General features: G+C 37.9%; 1 protein-coding gene across 1 annotated transcript; it reads left to right on the top strand.

Moving 5' to 3' along the window:
- The first annotated feature begins 3522 nt into the window (after positions 1 to 3522).
- On the top strand, positions 3523 to 25086 carry LOC127639517 (cilia- and flagella-associated protein 77-like). The gene is made up of 8 exons (XM_052121564.1): positions 3523 to 3558; positions 3671 to 3739; positions 3973 to 4035; positions 16192 to 16291; positions 16970 to 17198; positions 20964 to 21069; positions 21681 to 21782; positions 24883 to 25086. Exons 3-8 carry the CDS (start codon positions 3973 to 3975, stop codon positions 25003 to 25005), a joined length of 723 nt encoding a protein of 240 aa, XP_051977524.1. The 5' UTR covers positions 3523 to 3558; positions 3671 to 3739; the 3' UTR covers positions 25006 to 25086.

Below are 25086 nucleotides of genomic sequence, written 5' to 3'. Positions count from 1 at the left end.
TTAAACTGCAGTAGACCCAAATGAAGAGACTGTAAGTCTATCCGTCACAGCCTCGTTGTCATTATTACACCAGTCACGCTAACGTCATCTTTTTTAAAGTGAATACAAATGCTACGGTAGCTTGCTCGGTTGCGGCAGAGAAATGAATGTGAGAAATTGGAACGCCCAATCAAGAAGCGGTCACCGGATGTAGAAAGGAAGTCCCGCCTTACAAGTGAAAGAGCCAATCACCTTTTAGAAAAAGACATCGACTGCCAATCAACTCTAGAACGCGCATGCGCATTAGCTATACAAGATGGGAAAAGTGCGTGTTTTAGCGTAATATGAGGTAAAGAAGCGCAATGTATGATTCCAATATTATACACTTTTATTTCTGATTTGAAATATACTCTTTGATCGTAATCTTGACCAACCGTTTTTGAGATTTTTGTGTACCCTTATTTAAATAGATATGAGCTGCACTGGCATGACTGGAAATAGCATCTCGAAAGCGTTCCAAAGATAGCCGACAGTGGACTGACTTGCTAGAGAGACTTTGGTTACGGGTCACACCGCCTAAAATTCATTTTGCCAACAGATTATTAAGAAGCAGACATCAAAAAGAGCCCTTACAGGCTATATTCCGTGTTCAGTAGGCTACAAATTAAGTTCAATCTACAGCATTTGTGGCATAATGTTGATTAACACAAACATTAATTTAGAATCGCCTCTGCTTTTCTTTAAAAACAAAAATCGAGGTCAAAGTGAGGCACTTGCAATGGAAGTGAATGGGGCGCATTTTTGAAGGGTTTAAAGGCAGAAATGTGAAGCTTACAATAAAAAATAAAAAAAAGCACTTAAATTAATTCTTCTGTTAAAACTTTTTATTTGAGCTGTGAAATTGTGTAAATCGCACTGATAAATCGTCATTTTAGGGGTTGACACTACATCGTCATGACAACTATATTGTAAAATTGTCTATAACTTTACACAGAAAGGGTTAGTAATTGATGTTAGTACACTAAAATCATGTTAACATGCACACTGTTGTGGCTAGACTTTTGAAATAGGGAGTATTTTAACTTTTAAAAATTCGCTGTTCACTTCCTTTGTTATGGAGGACAAAACATGCAAAAATAATAAATAAATACATAAATAAATGTAGGCCTAATAATAAGAAAATAAATAAAGGAATAAATGTCTTGATAAAACAAATATAATTAGTTTTTAATGAAAGTTATTCCTGAATTTATTTTTGTATGACTTTTTTCCCTTTATTTAATATTTTCTCTTTTTATTTTTATTCTTTAAAACATTTTTTATTATTTAATTTGTTTTTGTTTTTTTTATTATTTATTTATGCATTCATTTATTTTTATATTTATTTATTCCCACATGTATTTATTTCTATATTTAAATATTCCCACATTTATTTATTTTTGTATTTATTCTTACATTTCTGTCTCTTGTATGATAATTATGTGGGCTGGTCCTGCTTACCATTGGTTTATTGTACATTGAAGCGTGTGCTCGATTACTCTTGACTTGTTTTGATGTGACGTTAGGTCATAGCCATATCGTGTAAACTATAGCTATTTGTGGGACCATATTCACAAACAGAAATGGACCAATAATAAACCTAACATTATATTATTAAAAATTGAGCTTAAACATTATATTGACGCCCTGAAAGATGCAAGAAATAAAAAAGCGAAACAGATGTATAGAATTTTTGAATCCCTTTCTTTTTGAAACTTTTTGTAATGTTTCCCCTGTATAGTTAGCCTATTTTATTTTATTTTATTTTTTATTTTTTCTTACTGTCTATTGTTTCTTTGATGCTATTATGAATGTAATAGATAATAATATGATGTGATCCTCTGTATGTGTATATTGTATATTGTTCTTGTTATGCAATAAAAAAAATAAATAAAAAAAAAATAAAATAAAAAATATAGCTATTTGTGGGGCTAAAAACATAAGAGCTTAAGTCAATCCAATATTTATTGGTTATACAATCACAAAATAAATGGGGAGCTGTTTCTTCAACAAAACCACAAAATGAGCAAGTTTCATAAATGATTTAACCTTGTCCTTTTCTTTTTTTGTATATAACTTCATATTTTGATATCTTCCATAATATTGTTTTCTGTTGTTATGATTGTTCATTGTAAAAGATACAAACATGCTTCATTTCCCTGATCGTTTATGTATGTATACATCTGCAATAAATACAAAAATGAAAAAATCTATAGCTGACTCTTCACATATATCTAGTTGCGCGACATGCGAATGAAGTCGATAACCATGCATCAAATTACGTTTCACTTAGATTATGGTGCTTATTGATGTTTTAGGAGAGCTCTATGCTGGTATGAATGTCATAGCACATCCTGGATGGTTAACTCTCTGCGAAACGTTCCCCTGCATATTCAAAATCTGTGGAGTCAAAGGGTGCTAAGGTGGGACGTCCATCTGCTTCCCATAAGTGCTCTGCAAGGACCGCCTCCCTCATTTCCTTGTTGCACACAGAAAAGTAAAAATAAATACATGTATAAATAAATAAATATATATGGGAATATATAAATATTGAAATAAATATATGTGGGAATAAATAAATATAAAAAATAAATTAACACATAAATATAAAAATATGCACAATAAATGAATAAATAATTAAAAGCTAAAAAGAATACAAATAAAGTTTAAAAATAAATATAGAAAATAATAAAGGAATAAAGTCATACAATAATAAATTCAGGAATAAATTTAATTAAAAACTAATTATATTTGTTTTATCAAGACATTTATTTCTTTATTTATTTTTTGTATTATTACGTTTATTCTTTTATTATTTATGCAGGTTTGGGCCTCCATACTTTGTAGGTGTCTCAATGTTACCTCTCTCTCTCTCTCTCTCTCTCTCTCTCTCTCTCTCTCTCTCGCTCGCTCGCTCTCTCTCTCTCTCTCTCTCTCTCTCTCTCATTATATATAAATATAACACAACAATTATTTTAGATATATATAAATGAGGAGCAAGGCAAAATAATTATTTGTGGTAATCAACATTAGGCTATGCCACAAATACTGTCTATTGAGAGCATTTGTATTGAACCTGGAATATTACTTGAAAGAAGACGCTCCTCTCTCATTCCTTTGAGAAGATGCATTATTGTGTGTGTGTGTGTGTGTGTGTGTGTGTGTGTGTGTGTGTGTGTGTGTGTGTGTGTGTGTGTGTGTGTGTGTTTTATTGCATAACATTATAAAATATTAACATTCTTGATACTTATTTAACAAAGTATTTCACCCAACTTCTCTACCTCGCTCTATTTTGGAGGGAATGCTATTTTCATTCTTTGTACATTCTGCAATCTGTTGTACTGGAGTGACTTTCATAGTTCACACTCGGGAAAGCGTCACTGTAGTACGTTTTTTTTTTCAACCACATTACTGAAACTCTCACTGCTACGACATTTAATTAATGAGTTAATATAACGTTAATGAAAACCTTCAATGAAAATACTGGCGCTTGCAGAAGCGTCCCGTCTCCATGACAACCAGACAACCAGAAGTGAAAAGGTTTGGCTCACGGCCTGTGAAATATTGGCTTTAAATCTATATTTAATTCGTGTATTTCAGTGCTTCGATCCTGCAGTTAGTGCAGTAAAATATCTCTTTTCCTCGAACCAAGTTTGTTTATCATTAGAAATCTCCTGGGAACCGTGTTTTCCTCTTCCCCGCAAGGTGATTCGCCCAACAGGTAGGAGTTCTTATCTTTAAAATGTATTTTTAAATAAAGTCATGACCTATGTAAAAAATGTAATTGATAACTTCGCGACGTTATTTTATTGACAGTATAGTATGTTTACATATGCACATTGACAATATAGGCTACAGCTATCCATAAAACTGGGATAGGCCTACCTTGTTGTTTTGCATGTTAAATCAAGTTTGTTTGTTTGTTTGTTTGTTTGTTTTTTCATCGGGCCAAAGATGGAAAGTCCTCGTATCGGAGTGGTGAGAGAGTCTATGCTGCTTCGACCTCTCCTAATTAAGGTCAGGGTTGGTTAAAAGCAATAACATTGCTTGATCACTGAAAAAGTAAACGCTGTCATTATATTTCTCTGACCATTGCCATATAATAATGGCCCCCGGTAAAACAAACAAAATAAATAAATAGTTAGTCTTAAGGTAAAAACTCAATGTGTTTCAAAATGTACCTTGAATATTGGAAAATGACACCATCATTAAAATCACCACTAGATGGCAGAATTAATCTCTGAGTGAATAATACTCAATACTAATCCTACATTTCTTGCTAAAATAACACGGTAATGCAACATTGAGTCCCACTGAGAAAATATAAAATTGTATTTATTTATTTTTTGTAATTTGAAGCTAAAATTTCACAGATCATTGGTAGTCCTCATCATGTGAAAGAGTGGAACCTCCTCGTCTGTTTTTAAGAGAGTAAGTACATAGTAATATTTAGGATCAAGACAACTTTAATTTGTTTGTGTTGTAGTGTTTAAAGACCATCACAATTCTTTTTTCTCCTCTAGTTAACCCTCTTTGTGTGACCCAGCTCAAGTCTGGAGTCTCTAACTAAGTAATTCCAATATATCTTTCATCTAATTCTGCTTCATTTAAACTTCATCAGCTCTTCCAGTGGAGCAGAAGGGAGGATGAAATAAACCTGCACAATCCTCTATTTCTCCCTTTTCTCCCTTACCATTCCCTTTCTCTCTTTTCACACTCATCCAATCATTCTGACCATCCCTGGTGGGATAAGACGCCTCTGTTAGACCTTTGCTTGTTCTCGCCCCTCCTTTCTTTCTAATGTTCTCTTGGGTTATTTGATATGCCCCTTTTGACTGATGCAGAAAATAGGATTACTGTATTTAAATGACTATGATAATGAACTGTGTGCATGTTCCCATAGTCCCGTGAGATCAAGGATTTCTCATTCTTTTTCATTGTGAGCAGTCATAGCTACAGGTTTTTGCAATGCGCTTGAACAATGACAGAGTCATCTGTGAGGATTCAAGCTTTTGTCCTTGTGCCATTGCCTGATGTTCCTCTATTTCTTCCCTCTTGTGTCTAGTCTATAGATTTGTAGGTTTGAACATTCACCCTCAACCAAGGCTGTGTAAAGGGGGACCCATTGCAGGCTCATTTTCATTAAGAAACAGGCCAACTGCAGCAAGTCCCTTGTGCTGTGAGGCAGAGTGAGAATATCTGTTCTAGGCCTGCATATACAGAGAGTTGGCAGCAGTTCATCATCGGAGGAGTTTTCTCTGTTTATGCAGGGCTGTCCCACGTGGTAAGGGGACAGACTGTATATCTTGGTTCAAAGTGAAAAGGAGATTAATTGGTCTGAGTACTGTATGTTAGTGTGATCTCTGCGAGCTGAGCACCTAAATAATGCTTGTCCTTGTGCAGTTGAAGTCAGAAGTTTACATACACATTAGCCAAATACATTTAAACTCAGTTTTTCACAATACCTGACATTTAATCAGAAAACATTCCCTGTCTTTGGTCAGTTTGGATCACTACTTAATTTTAAGAATGTGAAATGTCTGAATAATAGTAGACAATTATTTCTTTCAGCTTTTATTTCTTTCATCACATTCCCAATGGGTCAGAAGTTTACATACACTTTGTTGGTATTTGGTAGCATTGCCTTTAAATAGTTTAACTTGGGTCAAATGTTTTGGGTAGCCTTCCACAAGCTTCTCACAATAAGTTGCTGGAATTTTGGCCCATTCCTCCAGACAGAACTAACTGAGTCAGGTTTGTATGCCTCCTTGCCCGTATATGCTTTTTCAGTTCTGCCCACAAATTTCTATCAGATTGAGGTCAGGGCTTTGTGATAGCCAATACCTTGACTTTGTTGTCCTTAAGCCATTTTGCCACAACTTTGGAGGTGTGCTTCCATTTGGAAGACCCATTTGCGATCAAGCTTTATCTTCCTGGCTGATGTCCTGAAATGTTGCTCCAATATATCCACCTAATTTTCCTTCCTACCAATGGTCATAATGACCAAACAGTTACACTTTTGTTTCATTAGACCAGAGGACAAAAAGTAAGATCTTTGTCCCCATGTGCACTTGCAATCTGTAGTCTGGCTTTTTATGGCAGTTTTGGAGCAGTGGCTTCTTCCTTGCTAAGCAGACTTTCAGGTTATGTCAATACAGGACTCATTTTACTGTGGATATAGATACTTGTCTACCTGTTTCCTCAGCATCTTCACAAGGTCCTTTGCTATTTTTCTGGGATTGATTTGCACTTTTCATACTAAAACACTTTAATCTCTAGGAGACAGAATGTGTCTCCTTCCTGAGTGGTATGATGGCTGCATGGTCCCATGGTGTTTATACTTGCATACTATTATTTGTACAGATGAACGTGGTACCTTCAGGCATTGGTACCTTGCTCCCAAGGATGAACCAGACTTGTGGAGGTCCACAATTTTTTTTCTGAGGTCTTTGCAGATTTCTTTTGATTTTCCCATGATATCAAGCAAAGAGGCACTGAGTTTGAAGGTAGGCTTTAAAATACATCCACAGGTACAACTCCAATTCAATACACCTCCTATAAGAAGCTAATTGGCTAATTGTTTAAAGGCTTGACATCATTGTCCTGAATTTTCCAAGCTGCTTAAAGGCACAGTTAACTTAGTGTATGTAAAATTCTGACTCACTGGATTTGTGATATAGTCAATTAAAAGTGAAACAATCTGTCTATAAACAATTGTTGGAAAAATTACTTGTGTCATGCACAAAGTATATGTCCTAAACGACTTGCCAAAACTATAGTTTGCTAATATTAAATTTGTGGAGTGGTTACATTTTTTTTTTAATGACTTCAACCTAAGTGTATGTAAACTTATGACTTCAACTGTATGCCACTAAAAAGTAAGACAATTGATAGCACAGGATGGAAATGTACAAAGCTATCCTCTCCTTTCCTCCCTTTAATTCCCTTTTGATGAGGCATGGCCAATAAATCCTGTTTTCATGCCTGTATTCCCTCATGACCAGTAAATTAGAGATCAGGGGAGCAGATTTTGAGCTTTTGTTGTTCTCTGGTGTCTGAGAGAGCCCTGCTGTGCAGCAGGCTGGTTGGGCCCCATTCACAGTCCCCTCTTCCCACTCATTACGATTCACTTCATTCACCCTATGTAGTTTATGTTAGACTCACAGCACTTTGTGGTTCACGTATTCTTAGGCAAATGTGCAATGTAGCCGATATTAACCTGCAGCACAAATTTAGTATGTGTATGTGCATGCCATCTGGCCTAAAGCTGTTTTTGCCTAAATTAAACTTAAATGTATAATAATAATAATAAAAATCTCTTTTGAAGGCAATATTTATTCTACATTTTCTGCCTGAGGAGGGAGAGGACACTTTTAAAAATCATGATCTGTCCATGGAGGGGCGCTAGAAGCGAGTTGTAAAGTGCATTGTTTTCAGCTGTACAGGCTGTAATACAGTGAAGAGGAATGCATATTTTTTAAATGTACCCCCCAACTCAAACCCTATACCTAACCATCAGTGGGGTAAAATTGTAATGTTAGAGGGAAATAATGCAACCCCCCAATTGCACTCATCACTGATAATGCAAACACTATTTCTTCCTGGTTTCAATGTGGGATCCAAACCCAGGTCTCGCATGCAGCTAATGTAACGTGCTTCCGGTCACACCACAGAGGAAGGTAAATACACTTGAGCCGATGCAAATATATTGCTTGACGGTGAGTCGGCATAATGTGGCCGATACTAGGGTTCCGGAAATGTCGGAAACAACATGCTGACCTCCCGGGTGATCATGTTAATTTGTATATCGGAATGGGCGAAAGCAGTAAAATCACAGTACAAATTCAATAGCACACATAACCAGGCAGATTTTTTAGTGGCCTACTGACTTTAATTGGCATCAGGAATGTATTTGAATTGTAAAAGAACTGGCCCCATCCTTGACCCTCACCTAACTCAGCTTCAGTATGGGGAAATGGAGGCATCTACAGTTCTGTAAACAGGCTGCTGTGTGCAGTTCCTTATATATAATCTCTCACTACAACCTTAACAGGGTCATTGTAGCAATACAGAGCCTTATTATTAATGGGTTCCAGCTGGGACCAGTGTAGACCCAAGCACAGATACAGATCCATAATCATGAACCCCAATATACTGCTTGCATAATAGATACATGTAAATGAGATGTGTAAAGGGACTGTTGGCTATGTGTAGTCTGTCATGTAGATCCGTTATGTACCTAGAAAATTGAGATAAAGTATAATGTGGAAGTAATTCTTGTCCATTTTCAGTTAGTATAACTAACTATTATTGTATTCTGTTAGCAGCATGCACCTATTTATTTTGAGGGGGCACCAGTGGTAGTCCTGACTCATTTACTCAATTCAGACCAGGTCTGCTGTGGTTTAGATCCTTTGTCTAACTACTGCACTGCTCATTCATATGGTATGAACGCAGTTTGTGAGCCAAGTTGTGGATTTAACTAAAGCTGCATTTTCCATTAAACACACACCCACATGCACACTTGAGCACACATACAACTGAAGCAGTAAGATAATACTCATCTGTATTGAAGGTGAGTAGCACAGGCTTGCCCAGACACATGCTCCCAATTAGCTGGCCCTCTTTATTGAAATGCCTCATCAATTATACCCAAAGCTTCAGGATTTCCACACATAAAGAGAGTTAGCATCTTAATAACCAGCCAGACTATAGAGGAGATGAGATGAATCTGTGTGCATGTTTGCATTGCACATATGTGCACATTGACATTCTGGGGATTTTAGAGGTGGGCGGATATTAATTTTGAGTTGACAGATTTAGCTAAAGAAGAGAAAAGCTGTGATCTGATTTAAACATTTGGGTTCGGATTCTACTTTCACTCCTCTCTGCATTTTTTAACTAATCCTTATTAAAATATGTATTTTTAAAATAGCTGACCTATATATGTTGACAATTTTCAGGTTCCTTTGAATCACTTAAAGAAATAATTCACCCACAACTGAAAATTTTGCCATCTTGTACTCACCCTTATATTGTTCCAAATCCATTTGTCTTTCTTTCTTCAGTGGAACATAAAAGGATTTCTCAGTCACCATTCACTTTCAATGCATAGTTTTTTTTTGTTTTTGTTTTTCTCAAAACAATGAAAGTGAATTGTAATTGAGGTTATAACGTTCTGCCTAACATCTTGTATCACGTAATTCAGTAAATTATGACAGAATATTCATTTTTGGATAAACTATCCCTTTTAAGGGATGAGGTTGAAATTAAATATTGCATATAGGTCATGTTTTGGATAAGAGAAATCTCTGCTTTTGTCATAGTATTGATTTAAGAGAAAATATTGGTAAATTGAACCCCCAATTATTTATATCTGATTTACATGAGGAGTTAGATCTGTTATGGATAGACAAAAACTTACAGCTATCAACAAAAGTACAGCTTCTGTTGTTGCATTCTTTCCTACTTCCACTTTTCTCTCTCGATCCATTCCCTCCATATATCTTTGAGATGAAGAGATTAATTTTAAGCCAATGTGCCTGCTGTCCTGTAATCAGGCACCAGATGGCGCTGAAGTGGTCTGGAGAAGCAGGATAAAAATGAGCAGAGACAGTTCTGCAAGCATTACTTGCCAATATCCTCTAATCATCATCATGAGAACATTTATTTGTAAGTCTGAGGCAGGAGCTGCATGGCGAGGCTGTCTGTCAGTGCTGAGTGATATTAGGTGATCAGGCCTGCATGGCTCACAGCTCTCCACGCCGCTGCTTTTGGAGATTAAACCAGTTCCACAGGGACAGCATAAGCATGTTAGGCTATGGGCAGGAGGTGCAGAGCAGTTTTTTTTTAGAAGTTTCCTTGCTTAAATTTGTGTAATCTAGTAGCTTGGCTGTTAGGGATGATCTTCGGTGAGAGTTTCACACACATGGTGGGCTTTAGACTGATACACATACAGAAAATGCTCGCTTACCATCAGAGCACTTCAACACAAAGAGTAGAAAGAGAAACTCTGGTAGCTGCCAAGACTGGTTGCATTAAATGGTCTCGTTTCACTTATGGAGGCAATAGAAAGAGAGGCTAGTGTCCTACTGAAAAGGAATGTTGAGGGTTCAATACAACATAGAGGTGTAAGCAATTTATGGAAAACTATTAAAATAAAAATGTAATTCTCCCTTAAAGATATTAATGAAATAAGTGTCCTGAGATATCTCACCAGTCTCTGTGACAGCTGAAAACTTTTTAAACAGCAAACAAATATGTGTCTGCAGACATTGACGCTTTTCACCTTTCTAAAAAAAAAAGAAAAAGAAGCAAAAACTGTGGTTACAGTGAGGCATTTAACAAATTTTTGGAGGGTTTAAACAGAAATGTGAGACTTATAATTTTCTGTTAAAACTCATGTATTTTTTGAGCTATAAAGTTATAAAAATTGGCTATAACTTTACACAGAAAAGGTTAGTGAGTGATTTCATCACACTTAAATCATGTTTACATGCATATTGTTTGTCTTATGGCTATAGTTTTGAAAAAGTGAGGGCTTTTTTACATTAAAAAATTTGCCCCATTCACTCCATTGTAAGTGCCTCATTGTAACCCAGATTTGAGCTTTTTTTTAAGGAAAATGTATTTTTGTGGTAATCAATATTATGCCACAAATTCATTCGATTGAGCTTAACTTGTGTTGAACCTGGAATATTCATTTAAGCTCAATCGACATCATTTGTGGCATATTGTTGATTACCAAAGAACATTTTCCTCTGCCCTCTTTTATAAAAACAAACAAACATAAGTTGTGGTTTCAGTAAGGCACTTACAGTGGAAGTAAATGTGGCCAGTCCATTTACGCTAACAAACACATGGTTTCAAAGGTATACCCATAAGACGTAAACATTATAGATGTTAACATGATTTTAGTGTGATAAAATCCCTTCTCTACACAATTTTAGTGTGATAAATTTGTTTAGAGGGTTTATGGAGTTGCATCACCATGGAAAGTCCTAAGCATGTTTTTATTTTCCAGTCTCCAGTGTTTTCACTCGCATCAGCGAATGTTCTTAAAAGATAAGAAATCAGTCCAGTGGCAATTACACTCAAAAATATATATTTTAGCCTATTTTTATGATTTACACATTTTAATTTCATAACAAAATTCCATTAAGTTGAATTGTTTAATGTCTAAAAAAAATTATGAATAAAATTGAAAATATTTAGTTATTTTATTAAAGATTACTCTGATGGAATTTTGTTACGAAATTGAAATGCTTAATTTTTTTGGTGTAGAATTATTATGGTGATGCCCAGTGGTTAGTCAGAAAAACCATGGACAGTTTTGAAACAATGCATATTTTAACAATTGTGAGCCCATTTAAATGCAGGGCTGGTTTACGCTTAATAGTGCAGGTTTGGTGCCTGTCTATTTGATGAACCAGCAATAGCCATGTTGTTTGCCAGCAAAACTTAGCTGGTGAAGCTGGTCGACCAGTTTGTTTTTTCTGTAAATGCTGGTTACTAGGAAGTCTTGCTGGTTAAGGAAGTCAAAAAGCATTGTTTCAACACCATCATACCATCATCCCATGTTCTGGGCCAGCATTCAAAACACAACATGGCGACCAAACAGCTATGGTGTTTTTTCAGCAGAGTGAGAGTGTCGCAGCTCTGGTGAGTTTGTCGGTTTGTTTTGTAATTTTCTTTCCTTCATGTCTCACAGGTAAGGCTGGCATGCATGATCTGCATTTCCATCGGAACACTGATGGTTCCCAGGGGAACGCTGATCGTGCCACTGATTAGCATGCAGAGAAAAACCTGTTCTCCTCTAATTCACTCCCTTCTTAAGCCCGTTGTGTTCTCAGTATCTTTGCTAGATTGTTGTTTGATGTTGAGTACTAACCTCACTACCTCTGCCTATTTGGTCTTGTCTCGTGTATCTGTTGGTTGCCCGTGCGTTGGTTGTGTGGTTGCCTTCCAGTATTGCTGTGTGTCAGCTGGTCTTCACGGAGTATACCTCGTCTCTGACTGCGTGTCGGGAGTTAAGTTCACTCATCTCTGCTGGGCGTTGTTCTATATCTCACTAAGCTTCAATGGAGGATTCTACGAATCTGTTCCTGACATCCACAACTCACACACTCTTCATGGATTGCCCCTTGCATGACTATGACGTGCACGCCATTGGAGATTGCTTCCTGCTGCTGCAGCCGGTGTTGGGATTTTCTACATTACTCAACCCAGTGACTGCTTATTATTACTGTTAATAAATCCTTTGAACTGTTCCTCTGCGCTTTGGTCTGTTTGTCTCACTATTGTTTGTTACAGAACAATCTAGCCAAGTATGAATCAAGCGGAGGAATCCACTCTTCCCTCTGCCCTCTCTCAGCAGGGAGTCTAGTTTGGACATCAGCAGGATCGAATTGCTGCCTCAAACCAGGCTTTGGAGATGATTGCTTCGCAGCTCACTGAGCTCACCCCCTTTGTTCAGGGGGTGAGCTCAGTGATGCTGGCCCACCTCACGAAGCTTACTTACCAGCTCTGGCAGTTCCTCTGGCTCCTGGATGCTTTGAAGGCTGAATTCACCCTTCCAGCCCTGTATTCAGGTGAGGATGAATCCTGCAGCGCATTCCTTTCGCAATGTTCCATGTTCTTCACGTTACAGCCCTCCACTTTCGATTCGGATATGAAGGTGGCCTGTGTTATCACGCTTCTCACTGGAAGGGCTGGTGAATGGGTCACTGCCATGTGGGATAACAGACATCCCTGCTGTGCTTCCTATCATGACTATACCACGGAGCACCACAGAGTGTTTGATCACTCGGCTCAAAGTTTGGAGGCACAGAGGGTTTTATCTGGACTGTCTCATGGAGATCGACAACAGTATCAGATTATGCAATTGAATTTTACACCCTAGCTGCTGCTTGTGAGTGGAATGACCATGTTATGTGGGATCGATTTCTGCGGGGTCTTTCCGACAACATTCTGGACGAGATGTATTCTTTGGATTTGCCTCCGCACTTCAATGACTTGGTTTATTTCGCTATCCAAGTCAATCAACACCTGACCCTATGCTGTCACCACCGTCTACGTCACTTTCCACCTACCCTGGCGGATGATCCTCCAACTCATTTTGCCTCTCCAGCCAACTCGCCAGTATCACGGCCCGATACTGAACCTATGCAAGTCATTAGCACTCACCACTGATGGTCCTCACCTCCACATGCACTGACTTTTGTTGGTCCTCATGAGCTGAGGCTGCATTTTCTAAATTAATGAAGCTGTTTTCTACCACATCCAACCTCGTTACTCCCGATCCTGCAAGTTAGTGTGTGGTGGAGGTGGATGCGTCTGAGGTTGGTGTTGGAGCAGTCTTGCTGAACAGCATTACGACATCAGCAACAAAGAATTATTGGCTGTCTGATTGGCCTTGGCGAGTGGTGTCATTGGTTAGAGGGTTCGGGGGTACCTTTCTTGGTCTGGACATATCATAAGAACCTAGAGTATATTCATAGCGCCAAACGCCTCAACTCAAGACAGGCTCGCTGGGCACTATTTTTCACACGTTTCAACTTCATGCTGTCTTATCGCCCAGGCTTTAAAAATGTCAAGCCCAACTCCATATCTAGATGTTTTGCTGTCGAGACCTCAACCACCCCAAGATGGAAGTTACACTACTCTCCCACCACATGCCCAGCAGGCCGGTTATTTGTTCCACATTTACATTTACATTTATGCATTTGTTTATGCATTAATTTATTACAGGGACAATGCCCCCAGAGCAACCTGGAGTTAAGTGCCTTGCTCAAGGACACAATGGTGGTGGCTGTGGGGATCAAACCAGTGACCTTCTGATTAACAGTTATGTGCTTTAGCCCACTACGCCACCACCACTCCAGTTGATCTGCATCTGCCCGGACGCACATCCTACAGTGGGGTCACTCATCCAACATTGCTTGTTATCCAGGGGTGAATCGCACTCACCTCACTCAGTAGACAGTGACAACGAATCTGTTCCTGACTTCCACAACACATATACTCATCCTACGAGCACACTCTTCACAGATTTCCCTTTGCGCATCTACGAAGTGCACGCCATTGGAGATCACTTTCCGCTGCTGCAGCCAGTGTTGGTATTTTCTACATTCCTCAACCCAGTGACTGCTCATTATTACTGTTAATAAATCCATTGAAATGTTCCTCTGCTCTTGGGTCTGTTTATCTCACAATCGTTTGTTAGAGAGAGAGGCAGTGTGTGTGTGATGTGATCAAAGAGGACCAGTGATGGTACCTAGAAGTGTAGTGATAGACTCTCAGGGTCAGCACTAAGCTAATCTCAGCAGCTCAACCAAAATCCTAAAAGCACACATGAGCAAGAGAGGAACAACAGGGTGGTGAAATTAAAACACGGGTGGCTCAATAGACTGAAGGGGTCTCCGTCTCTTTTAGCCTGTGTGAATAATCTGCTCTTACTGACCCTCATGTAGCCTCTCCTGAAGAAGCCCCATTCTCATACTGGCCTCTAGCTCATTCAGCAGCTCCATGCCTGGTTAATGAAAACACAATATAGAGACAGATCACCAGTAAATGACAATATAAAAGGAGCTTTTGCTTAACATAATCCTCTGCCCGACTTGTCTTTTCTCTTTTCCCCTTCTCTTTCAGCCCTTTTATTCTGAATGAAAGGCCCAATAATGTTTTGAGGGGTCTGATTAGCCGTTTTACGCCAGCAGTCAACACGTTCCTTCAGGCATCTCTAAGTGATCTCCTCAAAACAATCTGCAGATTAAAATTGCGAAGGGGATTAAAGGGGTGGCCAAGAAGCACCGTGGCGCTAACCCAAAGGATTGTCGCTTTAAGAAGCATTTGATATGTTTCAGCTGTTATGTTAACTAGAGGTTGTAAATGGGCTTGGGTTTCTGTGAATTTAAAAGGCCAAGAAAGATTTAGGTTAGGGATTCACCATATAAAGACCCAAGTTTGGCAGTCATATTCAGTTTTTGGAGGGCTTAACTTGCTTAGCATTATTGGTGGGGGTCCAGCGACAAATATCTTTCAAATCCATTTTTCAATGTGGACTATTCAAACCTCAGAATAATGAAGGATTCAAGGTTTTAAACCAAGAATTAAGTCTTTAGAACACAGCAAACACACACAGATCTCCAGAGATGACAGAGATCTATTCTTTCCTACAGACTCAGCACACAAAATCTTTTCTCCCCAACCAAAAAAATCACACATGACAGTGTGAGCTGAACCACCGACATAAATGCAACTCTGTGACTGACACGTGAGCACACCTCCCTCATGTTCCATGAAAGATCAAAGATACGTGCTTCTGGAATGCTCAGGCACCATATTCCACAGATCACTTTTGATACATCCAGTTGTCACCTTTGTCGTGGTTTGATTCTCAATTTTCCTCCTTTTCTAAGATAAGCTGCTCTTAAAACAAGCCTTTGAATTGTTTAACAGGGCTCAGAGAAAAGAATACTGGGCTTTTCTTTTGCCCCATGAGATAGTCTTTGAGTGGAAGATGATAGGTTGTAAACTCCTTCCCCACACACATGGAGGATAAGTGTTGGCTTTTTCAACTATTTAGCTGTCAATCATCTTAGTTTAGACTCTGGAGACATAAATCATACTCAACATGAACTGAATGGACTACTATGTTCTAGCGATTCAGAGTGAGTCCTGACTGAAGAAATCAGCCATCAAGATCATTTACATCAATGTTCAATGGGGAATGACAGTAATTTCAGACGATAAGGCTTCTTTGCGACACGTTTTATGGAAATAGGCTCTAGGTTTTTGCATAATTAAGATTTTATTAATAGACACAATCAGTGAGAGGCTTTGGTGTGCTAGAATTTGAAGGTGTGGGTCAGAAACTGGCTGTCAATCAGGAAATCAGCCTGCACTCTAGAGGTTCATTAAACTTTGACTTTTTGATGCATAGATTGTCTTGTCTTGAAATTATTCATTATTGTTGTGATGTATAATTGAGGCAGAGTGACTGTGTGTTTGGCAGTTTCTAGTTGTTCAGAAATAATTGAGTTACTCTGCTCTAAAAATAAAAAAATATAAACAAAACGGCCTGTGGGAAAAATATTCTACAAAAATGAAAAATATAGAAACTGCAGATGTGTATGAAAGAGTTGTATCTCAGTTTTGTGTGCTCTCTAATAGCCTACTCTTGGAAAGACCAAGTCAAGAGGTTTGTCATGTCCAGGACCTGACTTTGTTTATGGAACAGCGACCACAGTCCAGGATGGAGGAGTGCCAGAAGGTAAGTGACAAAAATATTTTGAACTTTCAAAAAAAATGTACACTGTTTATCTGGATTAGTTTTGTATCATTACCTTCACACTTATCACACCAAGATAAAAATTAATATAAAATCTCTGCGTCTACACTAACTCAAAGCCTTTTATTAATGCATTCAACATCCTCCGACACCACACCCTGCTCCCCATCAAATCTGGTGACAGGATAATGTCACAATACGTTTCTTGAGAAAGTGTCCCCTCAGGCACTAAGCCTGTGCTGTCAGTGTGCTCCTGTTAGCACACTCGCTAAACTGTGCCCGTCTTCTGCGCTGCTCTGTCTGTGGCTCCCTTGTCTAACACTTTAATTATGCACTTCCAATGGACGACAGGCAATGACTGCAAGTGTCAAGCCATCTCCCTTATACAGTCCTGTGAACTATAATGCAGTTCTAGGACGAGGCTATGCTGTCATGCCTATGTAAGTTTACTCAGCACAAATCCCAATGTAACTATTATTGTGGAGATCACCAAAACCGGCCCTTTGTTGGTTTTGAACATGCCAACCAGAGCTCTGCTGGAGCCCAAGCCATTATGATGTTATTTACCTTATGCCAGAAGAATAGAGCTACCAGTCACAAAACAGTCAATGAACAGTTCTCTCGCTCTCTCTCTCTCTCTCTCTCTTCCTCACTTTTCAGCCATCTCCAGCTGGCAAACTCACACTATGTCCACAAGAAACAGGACAGCTGAGAGGGATTTTATCGCCCTTAACCGTGAGGGTGTCAAGTCAGGATTGGTTACTGCTAAAGAGCTGCACCACTACCGCGCCACCCACGAAATCAGGCGCCAGCCACTGACCAGAGAGAGCTTTCGCAGGTCTGCTCCACCTCGCATACCACCAGATTGTTCATTTGGTATTTCTAACAGGTAAGTGTGGGTGTTTCAAAAGTGTTTATAGAGGCCCAGCCTATTAAATGGTCAAGGGCCTCTTTAAATACATTATCATCTTAACACATGCTCTGAGATACAGTCATTATATTGTTTTTTTCTAAATTACATTTACATTTCTATCTCGATACATTTTGGCAACATTGTTACAGGTATTTCTTTAATGTTATCAAATCCATGTGGAAAGGGATATTTAGAGTTGTGGCCTCATATATATATATATATATATATATATATATATATATATATATATATATATATATATATATACTGTTTATACAGTATGTATGTATGTATGGGAGTATATACTGTATCTATAGAAATATATATTTAAGTTTTGAAACACTTGACTGAAATGTTTCTCATGATCTTAAAAATCTTTTGATCTGAAGGTGTATGCTTAAATATTTAAAATTAATTTTGAAGACAAAAATATAATTGTGCCACCATATTAATTTATTTTAATAATTTATTTTTATTTATTTAAAGCAGCTAATAATGCCCAACATAGATGGGAACCCATTCAATACTGTTATACCCATATAATACAATATATATATATATACACACTACTATACAGTATAGATAGATTTGATACATCATACCTGTGTCATGAATTATTTATCTGTTTTTCCTTATTTTTTAGCAAACAGTAAAGGGCAGTATGTCACTCGCATTTCACAAAGCTGTTAAGACAAATAGTAATTTTTTCCTCTCATTTTTGTTTTGGTGGTTTCACATGGAGCTCAGGAGAAAAAAGGCATTCTAAATACTGCAATTACTGAGATAAAAGTTGTTAGAAGAGGTATGAATCACAACAGATGTTTACTTAAATACATTATTTGTATGTCATTGATTTGAATTGCTTGCATTGCTTACATCAGAAAGGGTCAGACCATAGTTCTTATAATTAACTTAATCCATGAATGATGTTGAAGTTTATCATTAAGTTACCAGCCAATAGGCAACAAAGTCTGGCTAACTGTTTAATTACCAAAGTGAATATTTACTCACATTTAGGGCTTGGCAAGTGTTTATTTTGGACTCTGTATATACTAAATACAGACAGTGTTATCAGCTATGACTTTATGGGGACCTGGGTAGCACAGCAAGTAAAGATGCCGATTACCACACCTGGAGTCACAAGTTCAAATAGCAACCAATTGGCCCGGTTGCTAGGGCCAATTGGTTGGTAGAGTCACATTGGGTTAACCTCTTCACGATCGCTATAATGTGGTTCTCGCTCTCAGTGTGGCACGTGGTGAGTTGTGCTTGGATGCTGCGGAGAATAGCGTGAGCCTCCACACACGCTAGGCCCCCGCGGTAACGCACTCAACAAGCCACATGAAAAGATGCGCGGATTGACATTTCAGATGCGGAGGCAACTGAGATCTGTCCACCACAACCCAGATTGAGGCGAGTTACTACACCACCACGAGGACTTAGAGCGCATTGGGCATGCCAAATTGGGGAGAAAAGGGGAGGAAAAAAAAATATGACTTTATATGTGAGTCTTAAGGGTGCAGTAGAATGATAGTGCCAAAGTTTTTAATAGGTTAAAAAAACTAAAACATCATTCAGGTAATAAAATCACAATGACCACAACTGGGATAAATACTATTATGGTTTTGTCTCTAAACTCTCAAACAAATGCTGCACTGCATTTAAAGGAATTAGGCTATTAAAGGAATAGTTCACCCCAAAAGGAAAATTCCCAAATGTGAATGACTTACTTTCTTCTGCAGAACATAAAAAATATTTTTGGAAGAATACATCAGCTCTGTAGGTCCATACATTGCAAGTGAATGGTGATCAGAACTTTGAATTTCCAAAAATCATATAAAGGCAGCATAAATATGATCCATATGACTCCAGTAGTTAAATCCATGTCTTTTGAAGCTATGTAATAGGTGTGGGTGAGAATCAGGTCAATATCTGAGTCCTTTTTTAGTACAAATCTCTTTCACTTCCACGTTCTTCTTCTATTGTTTTTTGGACATTCGCATTCTTCTTGCATATTGACACCTACTGGTTGGGGTTGGTCAAAGGCGAAGATTTATAGTAAAAGAGGACATAAATATTGATCTGTTTCTCACCAACACTTATTAAATTGCTTCTGAAGACATGGATTTAACCTTTGGAGTGGTTTGGATTACTTTATGCTGCCTTTATGTGCTTTTTGTTGCTTCAAAGTTCTGACCACCATTCACTTGCATTGTAAGGACCTACAGAGCTGATACATTCGTCTAAAAATCTTAATTTGTGTTCTGCAGAATAAAGAATGTCATACACATCTGGGATGGCACAAGTGTGAGTTAATGATGAGAGAATTTTCATTTGAGGTTGAATTATATCTTTAAATCAGAAATCAGAAAAAGAAAAGTGTTAATCTTACTGAGAATGACTGTCAGCACTAATCGAAAGGAAAAGTCTTATTGACAAGTGTCAATGCTTAGAGAGATTATTATTTATTACAAATTTTATTTAAACACTCAAAACCTCTTGACACAGAACATTAAGATTTGTATTTATTTTTTATTCAGCCACAAAGCTATTTTTTTTGTGACAAATTTTTTTTTATAAAAAGTTATACAGATATATTGAGAGAGCAGAATCTGTATGGCATGGGTGGCTGTTGCTCAATTTTGAAAGTGTTTCTGGGTCTAGCGGATGAGGCAAAAAGGAGGAAAGTGGTTGAGGTAGGTGAACAGATATAACAGAGAGATCTTTGAGCTCTATGCCCACTGAGATGTGACACGAGCACTCTGCTGAGAGCAGAGGTTGGATTATTACAGCGGTCACAATGCCACAAGCTACCTTCTCTGCCTCCTTTTTTATTCTCGTCCTCTTGGGCCTTGATACTGTTGAAATGGAGCTGAATTATTTAACTGAAAACATAGCTCTGTCTCCAGACTTTCTCACTCTCTCACTCTCTCTCTCTCTGCTCTCTCTCTCTCTCTCTCACACACACACACACACACACACACACACACACACACACACACACACACACACACACACTTGATGTTGATACTTCCAATGTGAAAAAGTGATGAGTGAGAGTGTGTTTTAAGAGGCAGTCAGGAGGAAGGAGGGCTAAAGCAATGAGAGGTAAGATCAGGGGCCCTCAGGGACTTGTTTATCCCTGCACTATTCATCAAACGCTGTTTGCCATTGCCACGGTCAGTCCTAATGAGGGTGCGCTTGGAACCTTACACAAAATGTCACCATCCTCGTACACACATTAAATAAAGCCGCAGACAAACAAACCAGAGCAACAACACTACAACTAGAGATGTCTATTCAAGATTTAAGAAAGCTGGTTTTATAAATTTACACCTGGCAGTTCTGGACAGAGCCAATAACAAACACTAGAGTCAAATATCAGTGAAAGGACAGTTCTCAGCATTCCTCTGCACTCAGTATTGGTGATTTTGAATTAGAAGGCTCTTTAGCAGCCTGTTCAAATGCATTAGGATGGTGAGCCAGTGATCAGTGAGACATGAGATATGTACTAATAAAACAATAATGCTAACATCATGGGGTAGAGTGGAGGGAGAGCCACATATTACTGGAGTTTATGAGTCTGATATACTACTTACATTACTCAAATATTGCACATTGATAGACAGCCTCTGTGGTTTACAAAATGCTGCCATGCAACATGAGATTGTTTTGATGCATGAATTACAAAGCAAGTGATACAGTAAATTAATACGAGGGAATTGTTTTGTTCCAATTTAGACCATCTACCCCAATCTCAGAGCTCATGGAGTATAAGTATGCTCACAGATGGCTGGAAGAGCAACAGGCAAAGGACAGGGTTCTACAGGCTCACCAGCTCAAGAAGGTCAGTAGAAGCATGAGGGAAATGACTTGAATATTGACCTGAGCTCTTATGACAAAAGTAAATTGTGATGTATTTAGACAATTTTAGATGTAAAGTGTATGACTTGCATTGGATTACACTTGATCTGCCCGTTTTGTTGGTGAAACCAAATGTATCCAGGTTGATTCAGTCATATTAAATCACATTTTTGACTTGAATAAAACCAGTTGATTTAGATGTTACAACATGAATCACATGTTTAGTTTGTCTGACAAAACATCAAATCAAGTGGCACCTGCATACAAATTATTCTAGAGCTTTTCTCAGAACTAACATCACTTTTCTGAGCCATATTAGCAGTTACTTGTAACCACCTGGTGTCATGGTAATTTTTAGTTGATGTATGAAGTCAGTTCCTCTCACGTTCACACAGGTGCCCTTGCAGAGTGACCACAGGTGTAGTTCATCACAATATATTATTCATTTTGATCAATGTTTTTTTATGTTTCCATTTGAAACCTAAAAAAACTTTTTTTAAAGATATTTTGGTTTAAAAGTGTGCTTGTGCTATCTTTCTTTAAAATAAATGGCAATTAATAAAGTGCCTATTCTACCCATTTTTTTTTTCACAGGTTCAGCTTGGACGTATACAGGATACACGAACAACTGTCCTCCGCAAGAGTCGCCCCTTGCCTGAGGCCCCATCCACGTGGAAACTGCCTCGTTTCCAGCAGGTGAAAGTTCCCTCAGTCCCCAGAATGGACTTTCACTGTTATGTTTGTTCTATTTAAAGGAATATTCCAGGTTCATTGTAAGTGAAGCTCAATCAACAGCATAATATTGATTACCACAAAAACAATTTTGACTTGTTCCTCCTTTTAAAAAAAAACAAAAACAAAGTACAAATCTTGGTTCCAGTGAGGCACTTACAATGAAAGTGAATGGGGGACAATTTTTTTATGTTAAAATACTCACTGTTTCAAAAGTGTAGCCAAAGACATAAACAATATACACCGATCAGCCACAACATTAAAACCACCTGCCTAACATTTTGTAGGTCCTCTTCGTGCCGCCAAAACAGCGCCAACCCACATCTCAGAATAACATTCTGAGATGCTATTCTTCTCACCACAATTGTACCGAGTGCTTATCTGAGTTACCGTAGACTTTGTCAGTTCAAACCAGTCTGGCCATTCTCTGTTGTCCTCTCTCATCAACAAGGCATTTCCGTCCACAGAACTGATGCTCACTGGATGTATTTTTTTTTGGCACCATTCAGAGTAAATTCTAGAGACTGTTGTGTGTGAAAATCAGGAGAATCAGCAGTTACAGAAATACTCAAACAAGCCCGTCTGTCACCAACAATCATTCATGTAATTATCTAATCAGCCAGTGGTGTGGCAGCAGTGCAGTGCATAAAATCATGCAGATATGGGTCAGGAGCTTCAGTTAATGTTCTTATCAACCATCAGAATGGGTAAAAAATATGATTCAGTGACCTACACAATATTAGGCAGCTGGTTTTAATGTTGGGACTGATCGGTGTATGTGTTAACATGATTTTAGTATGATAAAAGCACTTGCTAACCTTCATCTCAAAGAATTCATCTAAGTCCTTTTATAAAATTATAAGGTTCACATTTGCCTTTAAACCCTCCAAAAATCGGCCACATTCACTTCCATTGTAAGTGCCTCTCTGAAACTCTTGCTTTAATTGTGAACTCTGAATATTCCTTTAAGAAGTCTACACATTTTTAAATAATACAAACATAATTGAGTCATATTTATGGTTCTTTGAATCTCCTGCAGCTTGTCAAAACTTTATTCATTGTTTGTAATTTTATAGATTTTTATTTTTCATCCAGAGGCTTAGTTGACTTTCACTGGAAGGGTATTAATCAAGATCAATTTGCTGTGTTTGTGTGTGTGTGTACTGAGAGTGTATGTGTAGTGACACAGAGAGAAGAGGATGTCTTGATGAAATATCTAGACTGAAAGTAATGATATCTGCCTCAAGCCCTTACAATTGTTCATACATACAGTACATACCTCTTCAGTTTTGGTCCCTCTGCTAGCTTTAACATCTGTCTTTGTGCTGTGTTTTTAGCAGTCTTTTGCACTGACAAGCAGACTATCATCATGACAGCTGTACCTGTCAGTGGTCTATGAACATTTTCCATTGACAATCCCCAATGCTTCCAATTATGAAGGAATCAGACTCCTGCTGGGCTAATGATGGCCTTTACACTCTGTAAAACACAACCCAACACACATGTACAAGCACTGACAGAACACCAAATACATGGGCATAAGCCACAGTATATACATTAATTGACAGGGCTGTAACAGATGTAGGCACACAATTACCTACACATACTAACATGGACACACATAAACCTGTTGTTATGAATGTATTTACATTGCTGCAAGGCACATATACATGTACATACACACACATACACATCCTATACTGATCAAGCTCCTTTTAACTCTTTGCCTGCTCTTTTCCATCCTATCTTCCCCACAGTCTGCCCCCCCCCAACCAACCCAACTACATGCACGCACGCACACACCCCGTGGCTGCCTATCCTGTCGTCCACCCTCAGTGGGCTCTAATGAGGGAAGGAGAGTGTTATTTTGGTTGCACACCTGTGCTACATTCTCTCTTATATGACAGCTGATGGAGAGAGAGGGGAGCGTTAACCTTATAAAAGATTTACCTCTGCTCATTACAGCCTGTCAAGTAGCAGTACTGATAGCATCGGTTCGACATTTGCATCGTTGACTCTCTTCTTCATTCGACACTCATTTTCTTCATTACTGTTGTTTGTTTGTTTGTAATGTCATCTTCTCTTATGTCTCTTTCATTCCACCATTGTTGAGATGTGTGTTCCTACTCTTTAATTCAAAAAGGTTTGGAGATGTCAAAAGTGTTTGTGAAAGGCAACAGATTTTTTTACAATAAGAAAAGGCAAAATATAACAAACAAGTAAATATATTGAACAAAAGATTCAGTCTTTTTAGGCTGTTTAGATGGATTTCATTAAGGCTTGTATTGAAGGGATTTCTTATTGTTTGATACCTCACTCAAAATTTTGAAATGTGCCATAAACAAAGTAGCCTTTAGAAGATATTAAATGAAATATAATGTATTGGCTACACCTTACAATTACATTATTGTTCTCTTTGTTAAAGGGGTTCATTTATGTCTAATAAGTAATTAACAAATGTAATATAAATCATTAGTATGCAGTTCTAAAAACATGGATAAACATGGGCGACTTTCTTGCAATATTTTTCAAATAATGAGCCTTTAAACGTACATGTTATAAATGCTTAATAAATACACTATTCATACTTTTATATATAAAACACAAATTCTGTAACTCATAGCAAAATCTAATATTATAGTGAGATGAATAGAATGGATTGTAATCTCACTCTTATGGGGCTATTATTGAATAAGTGTTACTAAGCATTTATAACATTTGAGGTAAAATTACTCACTAAATGGTAGGTTTTCCATGAAAGTCAACTTTTATGCATCTTGTATCAAGGATTTATAATGGATTTGTAAAGGATTTATTAGTCATTAATGAACAATTTATTTAAAGTGTTACTAATATATTTTATACACACTGGCTGACAGATCTGGTGTTTTAAGCCATTGTTCAAATAAAAGATGTGCTGTACCTTTTATATAGTTATGTATATTACAAACCACACACTGGTGCTGGATCTGGGCTATCCAACGCTCATCCTTCCCAGACAACTCCCCAGTGCATAAAATATAAGAGTAAAAAAATTATATACTGTCTGTCTTGTGTTTTGCAGGTGGGGCCAGCTTTGGACACCTTTCGAGATCCTGAAGCCAAGAAAAGAGCTATGGGTGCCCACTATGCCGAGTCTGCAAGTAGAAGAGGGATTCTGGGGCAAGGCACTTACACAGTGGATTGACAGAGATTGCAGTTTTTACCTGTACATCTCAATGCTTCTGTTGATCAGGCTACTTTTAGAAGTATTATTCCCTTAATAAAT

The sequence above is a fragment of the Xyrauchen texanus genome, chromosome 4 (genome assembly GCF_025860055.1).
Source record: "Xyrauchen texanus isolate HMW12.3.18 chromosome 4, RBS_HiC_50CHRs, whole genome shotgun sequence".
Classification (NCBI taxonomy): domain Eukaryota; kingdom Metazoa; phylum Chordata; class Actinopteri; order Cypriniformes; family Catostomidae; genus Xyrauchen; species Xyrauchen texanus.
The sequence above is the reverse complement of the archived record's forward strand: the minus strand, read 5'-3'. Positions and strand labels throughout refer to the sequence as shown.